Source organism: Rana temporaria, chromosome 8 (genome assembly GCF_905171775.1).
Source record: "Rana temporaria chromosome 8, aRanTem1.1, whole genome shotgun sequence".
NCBI classification, from domain to species: Eukaryota; Metazoa; Chordata; class Amphibia; order Anura; family Ranidae; genus Rana; species Rana temporaria.
Window position 1 is genome coordinate 162,218,117 of NC_053496.1, and position 17,365 is coordinate 162,235,481.

The 17,365-nt window shown below is 47.9% G+C and overlaps 1 protein-coding gene across 2 annotated transcripts in view; it reads right to left on the minus strand.

The window, feature by feature from the left end:
• LOC120909313 (membrane-spanning 4-domains subfamily A member 8-like) overlaps positions 1 to 16,811 on the minus strand; it is a 64,671-nt gene extending 47,860 nt beyond the window's left edge. The window contains exons 1-2 of one of the 2 annotated variants that reach the window (XM_040321062.1): positions 16,733 to 16,811; positions 4,079 to 4,189 (exon numbers count right to left, since the gene is read on the minus strand). In XM_040321062.1, the coding sequence (XP_040176996.1) occupies positions 4,079 to 4,189; positions 16,733 to 16,804 (183 nt within the window). In that variant the 5' untranslated portion in view covers positions 16,805 to 16,811. The remainder of the gene's footprint in view (positions 1 to 4,078; positions 4,190 to 16,732) is intronic. The other variant, XM_040321063.1, reaches the window with a different exon arrangement.
• Between the last annotated feature and the right edge of the window lie 554 nt (positions 16,812 to 17,365).

The window sequence follows — 17,365 nt, forward strand, 5'->3', positions numbered from 1 at the left end:
TGCAGCCGATGTCCACCATTAGTCTTTCACCTCACCCCCTTGCAAATCAGCCAAGCAGTCTGAGCCCCAAATCATGCAGCAGTCTCTTCTTCTTTTTGATGAGTCTGTTAGCATGTGTTCCCAGGGCCATCCACCTAGCCCAGCCCCAGAAGTGGAAGAGATTGAGTGCACCGATGCCCAACCACTTATATTTCAAGATGAGTACATGGGGGGACCATCACAGCACGTCTTGGATGATGATGAAACACAGTTGCCAACTGCTGGTGCTTTTGCAATTGTGCAGACCGACAAGGAGGGCAGTGGTGAAGACTGGGTGGAAGATGATGTGAGGACGATGAGGTCCTCAACCCGACATGGAATCAACCTCATGCAGGTGACCCATGTAGTTCGGAGGAAGAGGCGGTGGTCGCACAGAGCCACCAGCACAGCAGAAGAGGGAGCAGGGTGCCAAAGCAGAGTGTCCATCCCCTAGACCAGGGGTGGGCAATTATTTTTTCGATGGGGCCACATGAGAAACTAAAAATATTTCGAAGGGCCGGGCCAAAAGGCTAAACTCAATACTGCATAAAATCAATTGTATTTCTTTATAAAAAGCAGTAAATATCATTGTTGGAAAACTGGGGGACAGAGGCTGGGGACATGGCACAGGAGGGGGACAGAGGCTGGGGACATGGCACAGGAGGGGGACAGAGGCTGGGGACATGGCACAGGAGGGGGACAGAGGCTGGGGACATGACACAGGAGGGGGACAGGGGCTGGGGACATGACACAGGAGGGGGACAGAGGCTGGGGACATGACACAGGAGGGGGACAGAGGCTGGGGACATGACACAGGAGGGGGACAGAGGCTGGGGACATGACACAGGAGGGGGACAGAGGCTGGGGACATGACACAGGAGGGGGACAGAGGCTGGGGACATGACACAGGAGAGGGACAGAGGCTGGGGACATGGCACAGGAGGGGGACAGAGGCTGGGGACATGACACAGGAGGGGGACAGAGGCTGGGGACATGGCACAGGAGGGGGACAGAGGCTGGGGACATGGCACAGGAGGGGGACAGAGGCTGGGGACATGACACAGGAGGGGGACATGGCACAGGAGGGGGACAGAGGCTGGGGACATGACACAGGAGGGGGACAGAGGCTGGGGACATGACACAGGAGGGGGACAGAGGCTGGGGACATGACACAGGAGGGGGACAGAGGCTGGGGACATGACACAGGAGGGGGACAGAGGCTGGGGACATGGCACAGGAGGGGGACAGATGCTGGGGACATGGCACAGGAGGGGGACAGAGGCTGGGGACATGACACAGGAGGGGGACAGACGCTGGGGACATGACACAGGAGGGGGACAGACGCTGGGGACATGACACAGGAGGGGGACAGACGCTGGGGACATGACACAGGAGGGGGACAGACGCTGGGGACATGACACAGGAGGGGGACAGAGGCTGGGGACATGACACAGGAGGGGGACAGAGGCTGGGGACAGGCAGTCACTGTTTAATCAATAACAATTGATTAAACAGTGGCTGCATGTGATGGCACAGTGGTTGCGTTTGATGGGCACAGTGGCGACAATTGATGGCACAGTGGCTGCGTGTGATGGGCACAGTGGCAACAATTGATGGCACAGTGACTGCGTGTGTTGGCACAGTGGCTGCATGTGATGGCACAGTGGCTGCGTTTGATGGGCACAGTGGCTGCGTGTGATTGGCACAGTGGCTGCGTTTGATGGGCACAGTGGCTGCGTGTTATTGGCACAGTGGCTGCGTGTGATTGGCACAGTGGCTGCGTGTGATGGGCACAGTGGCTGCATGTGATTGGCACAGTGGCTGCATGTGATTGGCACAGTGGCTGCATGTGATTGGCAAAGTGGCTGCATGTGAATGGCACAGTGGCTGTGTTTGGGAACAGTGGCAACAATTGATTGCACAGTGGCTGCGTTTGATGGGAACAGTGGCTGCGTGTGATTGGCACAGTGGCTGCGTGTGATTGGCACAGTGGCGACAATTTATGGTGGCGAAGTGGCTGCGTGTGTTGGCACAAGTGGCTGCGTGTGTTGGCACAAGTGGCTGCATGTGTTGGCACAAGTGGCTGCGTGTGATGGGCACAGTGACCCCTCCCGGCCCTGCCTACTGTTATCACCGCGGCGGGGAACATAACAGACCGCGTTCGTTTGAACAGCTGTTTTCCCCGCTGCGCATAGACACTCCCCCTTGGACGGATCTGTCCAATCGCGAGCAAGGGGGAGTGTCTATGTGAGTCCCCCTTGCTCGCGATTGGACAGATCCATCCAATCGCCATAGACACTCCCCCTTGGACGGATATGTCCAATCGCGAGCAAGGGGGAGTGTCTATGTGACTCCCCCTTGCTCGCGATTGGACAGATCTGTCCAAGGGGAAGTGTCTATGCCATAGACACTCCCCCTTGGACGGATCTGTCCAATCGTGAGCAAGGGGGAGTGTCTATGTGACTCCCCCTTGCTCGCGATTGGACAGATCCGTCCAAGGGGGAGTGTCTATGCGCGGCGGGGAAAACAGCTGTTCAAACGAACGCTGTCTGTTATGTTCCCCGCCGCGGTGATAACAGTAGGCTGCGGCGGCGGGCCGGATTAAAAGGTCCGCCGGGCCGTAGTTTGCCCAGGTCTGCCCTAGACAGTACGCCTGCTACTGCCCAACGCAGCAAGGGACCGAGCACACCAAAGCCAGGTCCAAGGAGTTCCCTAGCGTGGCAGTTCTTCACACAATGTGCTGATGATAAGACACGCGTGGTTTGCACGTTGTGCAATCAGAGCCTGAAGCGAGGCATAAACATTCTCAACCTGAGCACAACCTGCATGACCAGGCATCTAAGTGCAAAGCACGAGCTGCAGTGGAGTAGACACCTCAAAAACCAAGAAAGGTCTCTGGCTCCTCCTGCTTCCTCTTCTGCATCAGTCTCTGGTTGTCAGAAACCCTGATGTTGTTGGAGCAGGGATGGATTGCCAGGAAGATCGGGTAAGGCTCTCACCCTCAATACACCCAGTGGCCAGATGGGGAGGGATCGAGGGGAGCCCCAATGCTCCAAAGTGTGGAATCCAAGCCCAAAGAGATCGCTCTCTGGTCCCGATGGTCATGTGACCTGACGAAGGGGAGATTCCCCAAAACATGTAGTCCTACATTTGTCTCTACTATTGTTTTGCGGTCCTCTGACCGCCCTTTGTCTGCCTGTGATTATCGCTGCTTTTCAGTCTGCACGGACCCGGAAGTAAGCTTCCCGCTTGTTCCTGTCACTCCGTTCCAGACCGATTCGCTCTGTCTTCCTCCCCTGACCATCGGGACCGGAGAGTGATCTCTTTGGGCTTGGATTCCACACTTTGGAGCATTGGAACTCCCCTCGATCCTTCCCCATCTGGCCACTGGGTGTATTGAGGGTGAGAGCCCTTACCCGATCTTCCTGGCAATCCATCTCTGTTTCAACTCAACATCAGGATTTCTGACAGCCATCCATTCCTCTGCTAAAACAGAGCTACACATGTCGGCAAGCCACTGTTTAACTCGTGCTGACAGCTCTCCTCGCATACACTGACGTTTTTGCTTTCCACCTGTCAAAACTTTCCAGGCACCTCCTACTCAGCTGGGCACTGTGTGCAGCGCTAGCTATGTGCCGCTGAGCTTCCCAATGTCAGGACAGTCTCCCTCCACGCAAACCGCTGGTAGCTGCTTAGGGCCCCACAGCAATGACTGGGCCCTGGGCAGCTTCCCCTTTTGCCCTGCGGTAAAGACAGCCCTGATCTCTGTTCTAACAGCTCCTCCTTGGCAGAATACATGCTGCATTTTTTTAAATTACAGAGAGGACCTGAAAATTCAATTAGACTTTTCTCTTCAATGGTAAGGAATTTCACAAATATAATAACTGTTTAGTGTTTTGTGTAGGGGGGTGTACTAATGGGGGATTGTTTGCCGATCCTAGAGTTCTGCTTTAACAAATGCTTGAGCAATGTAACTAGAATTAACCATTCTGTGTCTTAGTAATGTACGGTAACTAGAATTTTCTGTGCCTCAATAATATCAAAGAATATTTTTACTTACAACTACTGCTCCCCAAAAATCGATTCCACTAGACAAGGAGTAGAATGCTCCTGTATATACCGATGCTATACCCAGAGCAACTTCCAACACACCAGAAACAATCAGCACAATCTGCAGGGAAAAAAATATTATATGGATTATGGATGACTGGCCATAATTATCCTTGGTGCTATCTTGTGTAATAAATTGAGAATGCAGTAAAGTGACTAAAACTAGGTAAGTAAAGAGGTCAACAGTGACAGCTTCTCATGGCAAGTCTCATTTACTGGCAAATACACGTCAATATAAAACTGGAATACGTTTAATACGTTTTAACACCTATTCTGACTAACCTGGGTATAAAAGATCTATATACTTGCCTATTTTCAGGCCACTTTGGTCTGCTCTCCCCTGTCAGCCGGTGCTGGCTGCATGTGTGGTACAATAGCTGTTTGCATATGTGAGTGGGACTTACATGCATGTTCACGTGAGCATGGGAGGGCAGGGGTGCTTTACATGTTGTTTTATTAAAATGTTCTTTTTGACAATGTACAGTGCCTTGAAAAAGTATTCATACCTGTAACGATACCCCGAGTATGAAAGGGGTTTAAAGTAGTTTAGAACATTCCATTCCCAAACACAAGGCAGCTACCAGACACTCCAATCAGCCAAACAAGGAACCCATAAGAATAATTCTCTACCAAATACGAGACAAAGCTCTGTCTTGAGGGTCAAGCAGGAATCATAATCTTTATTGAGGAATACAGTCTTATATACAGTAAAAGAGGAGGTTCCTACAACCTGCTTTATATTACTCTAGCAATACACCTGTGACCAGAAACCTAATTAACATGAGCTCATTAACTAATCTCGTTAGACAGCCTAGGCATGCCTAGCCTGGCTGTCTCCTAAACTACAATACACATTATCATACATAACAACACAGAACTCCTTCATACAATTGCAGGGTCAATTAGCACAGACAATGGGTGAAAGAGAATCCACACTAGACTCATTTACATTATAACAGACCGACAGGTGGCTGGAGTTGACATCAGCACCTCCTAAGGCCTCGTACACACGAGAGGATATCCGCTGGTAACGGTCCGCCGAACCGTTCCCAGCGGATAAATCCTCTGGCGGATTTGGATCTGATGGCTGTACTCACCATCAGATCGAAATCCGCGCGGAATACATCCGTGGTGACGTGTCGCGCCGTCGCCGCAAAGATGCCGCGGCGACGTGCGCGCCGCTGGAAGGTAAATACTTCCACGCATGCGTCAAATCATTACGACGCATGTGAGGGAGGGGAGCGGACGGACTGATCCGGCGAGTCTGTACAGACGACCGGATCAGTCCGCTGGACTGGATACCAGCGGATAAATTTCTTAGCATGCTAAGAAATTTTTATCCGCTTGAAATCCGTCGGCTGGAGAAATCTCCGCCGAAAAATGTCCGCTAGGCCGTACACACGACGTGATTTGTCTGCTGGAACTGATCCGTGGATCAATCCCAGCGGATAGATCCGGTCGTGTGTACGAGGCCTTATGCCGCATACACACGGTCGTTTTATGTGATGAAAAAAAATGACGTTTTTAAAAACGTCACTTTAATTGACCGTGTGTGGGGGAAAACGTAGTTTTATGTCTTCTAAAAAACGACCAAAAAAAATTGAAGCATGCTTCAATTTTATGTGTCGTTTTTCAAAACGTCAACTTTTACTTCACAGAAATTGACCGTGTGTAGCAAAAACGTTGTTTAAAACGACGTTTTTTCATCCGCGCATGCCCAGAAGCTACATATGAAGCGAGCTTCAATGGAAAAACGTGGTGGAACGTAACCTCGCTTTGCTAGAACATTGTGAGAAAAACGATGGTGTGTAGGCAACTTCGTCTTTGAAAATTGAAGTTTCAAAAACGTCGTTTTTTACTTCACAGAAAATTTTGGTTTTTTTCATCACATAAAGTGATGGTGTGTATGCGGCATCACAGTATGAATCAGTCAGTCTTTCTAATATGGCTAGGGAGATATTGTTAATGAATATTACTGTCCCATTTGAAGTAATCCAATCATATTCTCAGGGTTCATTATTTTCTTGCTCACCCTGTGCCCCAATAGACACAGGGTGACTTAGACATAAGAGGTGCATGGGGAGCTGAAACAAGGGTATCCCATACTTTCCAAGGGATTCTGGGTTCCACGGTCCCTCCCGTCACATCTCTCCCCTTTCAGCAGGAGACTAACACAAGAGGAGACCCCAGACGGGTTGATTATGAAGTTAATCAGTAGTTCCAGTCCCCCAATGACGGTATCCAAGCAGTACCCCAAATAAATTGTCCCAAACAGAGCATTACTCACCCAGCCAACCTCTGCCTTTCTCAGAGAACATATCCGCCGCTGGGGGGAGGTCTGGACTGGCCCTTCTCCCTGGAGTCCTTTCACCCGCTGAAGAAAAGACAGGGTGACTAGGCTCACTCCGTCATTTCTGTTGGGGATCTGGGCCAACTGCCCACCATCTTTGGGGTATACAGGTGGGGACTGAAGTTCCATCCACTTGTGGTAGAAAAAAATCACCCAGTGCTTGCAAAGCAAGGCTGACATCCTCCTGTCTCAGTGTCACACCATTTTCTGGAGTTGTGTCAGTGAAGACCGAAGTCCCATCCACTACCAAAGGGACTCCCTCTTTTGTTAATTGAGGGCAGAGGCCAGCGGCACTCTGCTCTGTTGCCAGCTCTTCTGCTAGGTTGCTGTGAGTGGAGACCGTAGGCCCATCCCCCAATATCATCTCAAGCTGCAGTTGTGTGCAGAGGCCAGTAGCATTCTGTCCTGCTGCCAGTGATTCAGCTGGGAGTAAAAGCTTTACTACCTCAGCTTGTCACTGGAGAGAGGGACCGACTGCCCCGGCTCTCTAGAACTACACAGTTGGCGCCGGTGCTGGGCAGAGTTTGGTAGCACTCTGTCCTGTTGCCAGCACTTCTGCTGAGGACTCCACATCATGCGTTTTGGCTAAACGTTGGGGCAGGAGGCTGAATTCCTCCCCTCCCAAACTGTGCAGCTGCCATTGGGGAGGTGAGCTGGCTGCTTCCTTTTCCGTTCCCTCATCTGGCTGCTGGGAGGTGATCGCCACCTTCTCACCAAGAACCTCCGGAACTGCCACAGGTGTGGGGCAGAGGTATTGGACCCTCTGTCCCGTGACCAGCTGGGGAAGTTCCTTGCAACTCCACAGATATTGCTGGGCAGAGCACACTGAAGTTTGACCCCGATACCAGCTCTTCTGCTGGAGGCTCATCAGGTCGTTCTTCCTCAGCAGAACAGTCTATCAAATCCCCTGTCTCTGCAACTAATATATGGGGATAGAGGTTCACCATCTCCTGTCCGTGGAACCCAGAAGATGCTATCAGTGCTGGGCAGAGGTTAGCAGAACTCTGCCCTGTTGTCAGCACTTCAGCTTTGGGGATGGCAATCTCCAGATTTTCCACTGCCGATTCTTCAGCCAGGATATCAGAGTTGTCAACTGGTATTTCTTGATAGTCGCAGACAAAGGGATCCCCACCCATCTGCTGAGCAGAATCTAGCAGCTGTTTGTAGGTGATCTCCAGCTCCCATTCCTTAACAGCCAGAAACTCCAAATCTTCCTCTGCCCAGTGCCCTTTCTGAGACATTCAGTCTTCGCTCTCTGTGCTCCATTATTTCCCCCAAACGCCACTCCCGATCATTCCCAAAGTCAGGGTCCCTGGTCAGCCTCCAATACAACAATAACAGATCATCATAGTCAAAGCCTTCCGTAGGGCTGTCATCCACTGACCACGGGCACTCTTGGGCTACATACCACCGGAGGGCTCTGTAGCTCTCGTCCAACCGCATCTCTGCCCGGATCAGCCTGCTTAACTCAGCTGTCCACTCTTGCTTCTGTTGTTCCCCTAATAACAACATTCGTACTTCATACTGCGACCAGTACCTTACATGGATGGAGGGGAGAACTTTTCCCTGGTGCTGTTGCTTGAGAGGTAGTGCATTCTTCCAGAGTTTGCAGCGGATAGAATCAGATGATACTGGTCTTCTATGCTGTATCTGCATCTCTCGCAACCTTTTTCTGAATTCCTCTTCCATGGCAGCTGGTATCTGTACTGTTGTGGAAATTTCAAGATGTATTTAATATGTATTGTCATAGTGTCACCCAGTGTTTAGTACTTCCGCAACCTGCTCTAAAGAGCTGACTGGGGCAGTCTGAGATTGGTTGAATCCCATCTGGTAGTAGAAAATGTCTTGAGGTTGGAGTGTGATGTTTGTGTCGTGGGCATGTGTCCGCCAGTTTGTGCTGTTTTTTTGCAGGAACAATTGCATGAGTTATAGGCGCCATATTTCTGTGGACTGCCTTTTGTTGATGCCATGCGGCTTGTCGGCCATCTTGCAGTAGTGCAGATTTCATCCACCATTTTGCTGTGGCCTAGCTTGTCAACTATCTTGAGAGGCGCAGTACTTAATGTTTTTTATCCGGGAGAAACACACATTTTGAGGGATTTTTGCTTTATACTGTTTGGCCTGTGGGTGATCCTATAGGGAAAGGTGCAGCCACCTTTCCTTTGGGTGTGGTATTCGTCGGCTATCTTGCTGGTGGAATTTTGCAGTCTTTGGGGCCGATTTAGATGTTTGGTGTCTGTGTAGTACGGTCTGTCCTGTTTTAAAAAAATTATTTGGAGGCGCAGTTAAATTGTTTTTCCCGACGCGATTGCACATGCTAGGGCCAATTTAACCTACCGGCTGACTTTGCAGTGTAAGAGTGGAGATTTTTTGTGTTGAATTTTGTTTTTGGGTGAAAGACTCTGCTTTGCACTGAATTTTGATGGATTGTGGGACTGGCTTTGACTGTGTTTTTGTGCACAGTGGTGTGTTGTTTTTATGTTTAAATATTTGGGAGTTTCCCAGAGGGCAATTCATTGTTTTTGAAGCTGGTATTGTGTAGCCTGCAAAAGGGGATGTCTGGATCAGGGGGGATCAACTCCCATTTTGCAGTATGGGGGGGATTATTTTTCCTATTCCTGAACTAAAGGTGTTTTTGTTTTTTTAACAAAAAAAAAAAAAAAAAAAAGCAGGAGATTCAGTTTTGGCTCTTTGTTTACTGCTGTGTAATGTTTGGGTCTCAAAACTTGTGGTTTGACTTCCCAGGTGAAATTGTTGAAATATATGATGTTTAGCCATGGATTTTTTTGATGTGTTGATAAGACTAGGCGATGAAGCTAGGCTTCCCCCTCCCTCTTCCTGTCGTTGATATGTAAATAAACCAGTTTTGAGAGCTGAGCATACAACAGGAAGTACTTTTCAGCATTTATATATCAACAGAAAGTTGGTGTGAGGAGTTTGGGGTCTTCTGAAAGATGAGCAATGAGATTTGTGTTTTGAAAGGACAATGGAGAACACTTTGGTGGTTAAAAGAGTGTTTTAAAGTTTAATTTTAGTTGTTTTTGTGAAGTTTTATACTGTAAATACAGTTTTGGGTAGAGAGTAGTACAGGAGGGCATCACCATTACTGTTGTAACATCTAGATGCAGGTAGATAGAAGCCATAATAATGTTTTCAATGGTGGAGGATTTCATAATGCTTTGTAGGTTGTCTGACAAACACGTTTAGAAGGCTTTATATCGTGAGACAGGTCGGGCCGTGTAGAATAATCGGAATTCCAGTGCGCGATTGTATTAGCATAAAGGTGAGGAGTAGTACGCCAACAGCCCTGCTCAGGCCGTGTAGAATAATCAGGATGCAGGGGTCGATTATGGTAATAAACCGCTCCGAAAATAAAGCGCAGGGTTCTCTGGACGCAGAGTTCACCAAAAAAAGCGATTTGAATCGTCATGGGCAAATGTGCCGTCCATGCAGTGCACCAGTCAGACAGCTGCACCACACATGAGGTCTGGGTTTGGGGCTCCAGACATGAAACCCCGTAAAGAATGACATATATGGTCAGAGGGTACAGTAAGGTAAATTCCTTTGGAAGGTACTTTTGCTGGAGGTACGAGACCTCAGAATAAAGATACCTTGGATGTAGTTCAGCTGTGGCTTCAGAAATCTGTAATGAGTGTGTTGATGGAGGTGTAGTACACACTTTGGTGATCCTCAGAGGAGGAACTATGGTTACAATTCTCATGCCTGTTTTGTTTGAACCTTGTATGGCTGGTCCATGCAAGGTTCTCAAGCTGCTCTCATGCTTTTCCCATTGTATTTTCTTCTATTGCTGAAAGAGTGAAGGTAGAATTCTGGCTGTTTTGGTTTTTAATTTTTGGTTTTGGAAACTATGAATATCTCCCCCACATTTGTATCTGAATGTTTGTATGTAGTAACTTGAATATGTTCAAACTTATCGTGGCGATCCTCCGACGCGTCGTGGCTGTTGTATTTTTGTAGGAACGGGAAAAGTAAGGGTTACAGAGGGTTTTGTTTGAATCGGTTTTGAAGGAATGTCATTGGTAAATTGTCAATGTACAGCAATGTCATTTTTGTTTGCCATTCTTTGCAGGTTAAATATGAAGCTATAGAGTAATGATTTTTGCTTATAAGTATTTTTCAGGTCCAAGGAGTTTCTGAAAGTGTTTGTACATAGAGAGCATGTGTATGTAGACAGCTGTACACATGGATAAATATACAAGTCTAAGGAGGTAAAAGTATCATAGGCCATTTCATTGTTTCTTTTTTCCTGCACCACGCATTTGTTCCTTCAGTCTGTAATGAGGAAGAAAATGGGGGGGATAAATAAATGTAAAAATGGCAGTTTTTCAAACTAATAACACTAACCTTTCTAATTCTAACCAGGTTTGTGCCAAGACTGTCTTTCTTTGATAGAATTTGAACCGGCAAGCAGCAGTCTGGTGAAGTAGGTTCCCATCCCAGATGCTAAGAACCTGTCAATGGTTTCAGGTATTACAGGCGATGGTAAGCGATTACAGGCGATGGTGAACCACGCACAGGTTATGCAGTGACCACAGTCCTGATGTCTGGGTTATTGTCATGAGGTTTGTTTGGAGGTCAACCAAAACCAGGGTCGTACTTTCCTCATCAGCTGTCACTTTTATTCTCAGGTGATGGGGTGGGTGCGATCACTGTAACATAAACTTCACAGGGTTGAGTGAGTGAGAAAATTGTATAGCGCAACACATGTGTAGCGCCTGTGTACTTTCAGTCCAGATGAAATGTTAAATTCAGAGGGGGATGAGAGTGTTACTTTACTCTCATCCAGCTAATTCATGTAAATTAGGCCTCTACTCTAGCTGGGCTGTGCTGTTGGTTTATTCTGTGTTCCAGGGGTGCTTCTTCAACCTGGAACGGCAGATGGCAGCAGTGGAGTCCAGTCCGAGGCGCCTCTTGCCAGCAGCCAATCAGGAGGGGTTTTCTCTCGTGGGGCATGCTGGGGGAGGGTACTTCTTGAGCGGACGCCATTTTGTGAGGTTTGTTTTCTGGTGTTTGTTCCGGGTGCGGCACCCACCTTTAGGGTGTGCGCACATCACGGGCCCCGGCGATATGGCCTACCAGGCCGGGGCGCACGTGCTACGCGATGTTCTGGGTTCCGGGCACAATGTTGGCACGGAGCAACTGAAGCTATGGTGGGACCCCAGTGATCTACTGGGTTCCAGAAACTTTGAAGAAGATCCCAAGCGAGTTGTGCTGTTCGGTGGGTCTCATGGGTGGGTCTGAGGAGAGCCCGGAGGCAGGTGATCCAACAGGGCTTTGACAATCCATCGGGGATCGAGGTGACTGGACATTGACAGTTTGTTTGATGGCAACCTGTCAGTCGGTGACCATTTGAAAGACTACCTGAGGGAGATTCAGGCACTAAATTTACTGGGGGAAGATTCACTTCATAATCCTACGTTACGGGGGAAGGGCCTGTGGCAGAGGTTCTTTCCCGATATTCATTTGCACCAGGTCTGTGGCAGAGACTTGTTCTTCCTCCAGTGCTCCGAGTGATATTCTGGCTGCCAGGTCGGTGTGAGAGGCCTGTCCAGGTACACTATACCCCCTCGGCTGAGGGGCGACGTAAAGTAAAGCGTTGTTTAAAGCAGGACTGCTTCTGTATTATCCAAGCCTGAATCTGCAATTTCTCCTCTTCACCCAGGGGTCAAGTCCTGGGGAAAAAAGTGTGGGAACTCCCACCCAAGATCCACTCCCCCACCAAAAAAAAAAAAAAGGATACACTCATATGCATAATTACTAAAGCGCATGTTTTTTTTTTTAAGCAAGTTCTTTCTAAATCCCGCGATAACTTGCGGCAGACCTCCGCAATGTCTCCTGGGAACAATGACAAAAGCTCCCAGGAGACATTGCGGCATCGAGGAAGTGACCTACACTATACATTTCTTTCTTGTGGCCCCTCCTGGAGCCTTTATTGCAGTGCTATTAAGTAGGAGAAAGGAGAGAGGAGATTGGTGGAAAATTTTGTGCTGGTCCCCTGAGAGGTTGATTGATTTCGATGGTCACTCTGCTGTCCAAAGAATTCTGGTGAGCGTCTATATATTTGTACACGGTACATTCGGTGGAGCACTGTATACTAAAGATTTATGCACAAATATTTTCTGAAAAGAGTCCAGTGATGTAACGATACGCCAAACTGGGTTTTGATCTATGGATCGCAACTGCGGAGGCTTCTCAGGTTCGAACCCAGGTTTCACTCTCAACCTATGTAGAGAGTGAGGTCCCATACACACGGGAGGATTTATCCGCGGATACGGTCCAGCGGACCGTTTCCGCGGATAAATCCTCTCGAGGATTTCAGCAGATTTTAATGCGATGGAGTGTACTCACCATCGCATTGAAATCCGCGCCGAAATCCTCTGGCGATGACGTGTCGCGCCGTCGCCGCGATTATGACGCGGCGACGTGCGCGACGCTGTCATATAAGGAATTCCACGCATGCGTCGAATCATTACGACGCATGCGGGGGATCCCTTCGGACGGATGGATCGGGTGAGTCTATACAGACCAGCGGATCCATCCGTTGGGATGGATTCCAGCAGATGGATTTGCTTGGCATGTCAGCAAATATTCGATCTGCTGGAATCCATCCCAGGGGAGAAATATCCGCGGAAACAGATCCGCTGGAGTGTACCTATCCGCTGAAACCCATTTGCTGGGATTTTTCAGCGGATGGATTCTATCGTGTGTACGGGGCCTGAGGGTTCTGTCATCACAGTCTCATAAAGGTAAATGGCGCTTATTCCTTCATATGCGTCACTTAGGTAAAGGTTTGAACTAGAGACTATGATGCGAGGGGAAGGTGAGAAGATGTAGTTCTAGAGCTGCACGATAGGGTTATACCTGGGTCTGGGTAACACAGTTCATAGGTATATGACTAATACTGAGTTGCTATGCAGTAATACACACTTCATAGGCATGTAAGCAGTGTTTGGCAGGTATGGAAGGCTTCAATTAATACTTGGCAACATTAAGACAGATCACTGGCAATGAGAGATTACTGAGCAGGTATGAAGAGTTTCCAATACTTGGTATATTAGCACGGAACAATGGCATGTGAGGTACTGAGCAGGCATGAGGAGCTTCCAATAATACTTGGTATATTAGCACAGATGAATGGCATGACAGGCACTGAACAGGCATGAGGAGCTTCCAGCAATACTTGGTATAATAGCACAGATCAATGGCATGACAGGCACTGAGCAGGCATGAGGAGCTTCTAACAATACTTGGTATATTAGCACGGATCAAATGCATGTGAGGTACTGAGCAGGCATGAGGAGCTTCCAACAATACTTGGTATATTAGCATGGATCAAAGGCATGTGAGGTACTGAGCAGGCATGAGGAGCTTCCAGCAATACTTGGTATATTAGCACAGATCAATGGCATGACAGGCACTGAGCAGGCATGAGGAGCTTCTAACAATACTTGGTATATTAGCACGGATCAAATGCATGTGAGGTACTGAGCAGGCATGAGGAGCTTCCAACAATACTTGGTATATTAGCACAGATCAATGGCATGACAGGTACTGAGCAGCCATGAGGAGCTTCCAACAATACTTGGTATATTAGCACGGATCAATGGCATGACAGGTACTGAGCAGGCATGAGGAGCTTCCAACAATACTTGGTATATTAGCACGGATCAATGGCATGTGAGCACTACTGAACAGACATGAAGGTTTCCTATGATACTTGGTAACAATGGCACAGAGTACTTGCGGTTGTAGTGGATGCTGAGCTGGGATGAGCGTCCTTTAGATCCAGTCCTGGCTCAAGTTGAAGGTAGGGCAAACGTAAGGGATCCTCGTGGTTTGGTGCAGGGTGAGGCAGGTAGGTTCAGGAGGGTGCGGAACCCCAGATGACAGTGGCGCCCTAGCAGAATAGTGGAACGCCATACTGTCAGAGCTGGGGGTTTAAATAAGCCGCAGTGGAGCGCAGCAAGAGGCGCGGCTAGGTGGCGCACTTCCGCGTTCCAGCGTGGAGCGCACAGGAAGTGAGACAGCAAGTGAACAGAGCGGATCGCAGCTGCCAGGGAAAGAAGCAGCTGCGCCCGTTCTACTGAGATGTTACTACAGCGGCGTTACAAGTGATTGGTCATCTTTCTTACCAATGGACTTCTTTTTTTTTTAAACAAATATTGATTATGGACTTTTTATTTCTTCATATGGTTTAATTTCACTTGGTACACTATCACTTTTGTAGTTTGGGTTACTAGGGCAGAGCTTTATTTTTCTTTAATAGTGCAAAACACACTATGCAATAATATTAAAGGGGCAGCCGCCTTATGCTTCATTAAGTTCTTCGCACCACGTAATATAAGTTGGCACCCTCATATTTGATTGTTATTTAAATAATTTTGTTCAGTTAAATATGTATTAATTTGTTTTCAGAATTCGTTTTTTAAATTTAATTTAAAAATTTCTGAATTCGTTCATATTATTTTTATTTGACCAAATTTGGAAAATTCGAATCCGCATTTGTAAAATCATTTATTCTATTCAAAATTTGAATTCTTTTTTTATTTTTTTTGAAGGGGGGTGGGGTTGTACAATTTTTTTATTGAAAAAATAGGCTACAAAAGAAATACACAGACAATAGTCCAATAGGTACATACACCAGCCCTCAAAATTTACACTCGCCTTTCTTGCATTTTGCAAGTAAATTTTGAGGGCTGGCGAGTGTGGGCTGCCTGGCAGCAGGGGGGGGGGCGAGCAAGGAGAGGAGAGTCGCCGCTGCTGTCGCCGCCGTCTGGTTGTTCAAACCGCGGGGAACATAACAGCTTTCAATTCAATAGCTGTGTTCCCCGCCGCGCGTGTCATATACAGCCCCTCCCCCTTGTCCGGGCACTTTGATAGACCGATCACCCATCCCAGGATTGGACGGGTGATCTGTCTATCAAAGTTTCCCGGACAAGGGGGGAGGGGCTGTATATGATGGCTTGCGGCGGGGGAACACTGCTATTGAATTGAAAGCTGTTATGTTCCCCGCGGTTTGAACAGACAGGCGGCTCCGGCTCCTCTCCTACCCAGCACAGGTAGGCTGCAATTGTGGGGGAACTCTGGCTGCAATTGTGGGGGAACTCTGGCTGCAATTGTGGGGGGACCCTGGCTGCAAAGTGGGGACATTTTGCTGCATTGGGGACACATGCTGCATTGGTAGACATGGGCAGGCTGCATTTTTGGGCACAGATAAAGTAGTTGTTAATATTTTTTTTTTTTAACTTAATTCTACATAAAACATTTAAGTGTAATTTCATGAGATTTATGAGGGCGTGTATAGTGGTGGGATTAGGGGGCGGGACATGGTAGGGGTTGGGCGGGGCAACTGGTTGCGAGTAAGCCTTGAGGCCTGGCTAGTAGCTCAGGACTTGAAATTTTGAGCCCTGCATACACTATATTGTCAAAAGTATTGCGATGCCTGCCTTTACATGAACTTTAATGGCATCCCAGTCTTAGTCCATAGGGTTCAATATTGAGTTGGCCCACCCTTTGCAGCTATAACCACTTTAACTGTGAAGGCTGTCCACAAGGTTTAGGAGTGTGTCTATGGGAATGTTTGACCATTCTTCCAGAAGCGCATTTGTGAGGTCAGACACTAATGTGTGTGAGAAGGCCCGGCTCGCAATCTTCACTCTGATTCATCCCAAAGGTGTTTTAATGGCTTGAGGTCAGGACTGTGCAGGCCAGTCTAGTTCCTCCACCCCAAACTCGCTCATCCATGTCTTTATGGACCTTGCTTTGTGTACTGGTGTTGGAACAGGAAGGGGCCATCCCCAAACTGTTCCCACCAAGTTGGGAGCATGAAATTGTCCAAAATAACACTGCGGATCTCCCAGGTCCCTCCCTCCTCATTGGCTGAGATGCAGCCACAGGAGTCACTGGATCATGCTGCTGTCAATTACAGCCAGTGAGGAGGGATCGGGAGTTATGGGCACAGAGAGCGGGGCTCTGGGACAGGGCTTATGGACACAGAGTATGGGGTTCAGAAGCGTGCACGCAAGAGTACGCCCATAGCAAGCGGCTTGCTATGGGGGGCACTCAGCGGGGCTGGGGTGGGGGGGTCAAATCTCTGGTGGGGGACCCAAGAAGAGGAAGATCGGGGGGTACTATTTGAAAAACCATTGCACAGAGCAGGTGAGTATAACATGTTTGGTATTAATAAAAATATATCTTTGCAAACACTTTAACCTTTCCTGAAATTGCACTTACCCCGAGAGCTTTTGGTTTGCCTTTTAGGAATGTTTGGTGAAAAAGGAGTGAATTGTGCATTGAGGTATCCATGGTGAAACCTAGGAAGAAAGGAAACCATAAAAAGACCTAAAATCTGTCAACATATTTTATAAGAATGAAAATTCTGCGTTATAACAGTATTTGTGTTCTTTCATTAATGTGTTCAAATTATTCAATTTAAAAAATAGTTCCAATCATCTTCCCTAGCAAAAGCTTGTCATCCTAGATAGTTGATGAGGTTGAATGACACAATAGTCCATCCTGTTCATTGTACATTTTTTTGCTACAAATCCTCATATCCTTGTATGTTTTGTTCACTAATGCCCTGTACACACGATCGTTCCATCCGATGAAAACGGTATGGTGGATTTTTCCATCAATTATCCGATGAAGCTGACTAATGATCAGTCGAGCCTACACACCATCAGTTAAAAAAACGATTGTGTCAGAACGCGGTGACGTAAAACACAATGACGTGCTGAAAAAAATGAAGTTCAATGCTTCCAAGCATGCGTCGACTTGATTCTGAGCATGCATGGATTTTTAACCGATGGACGTGCCTACAGACGTTCGTTTTTTTCTATACGTTTTTTATCCATCAGATAATTTTAA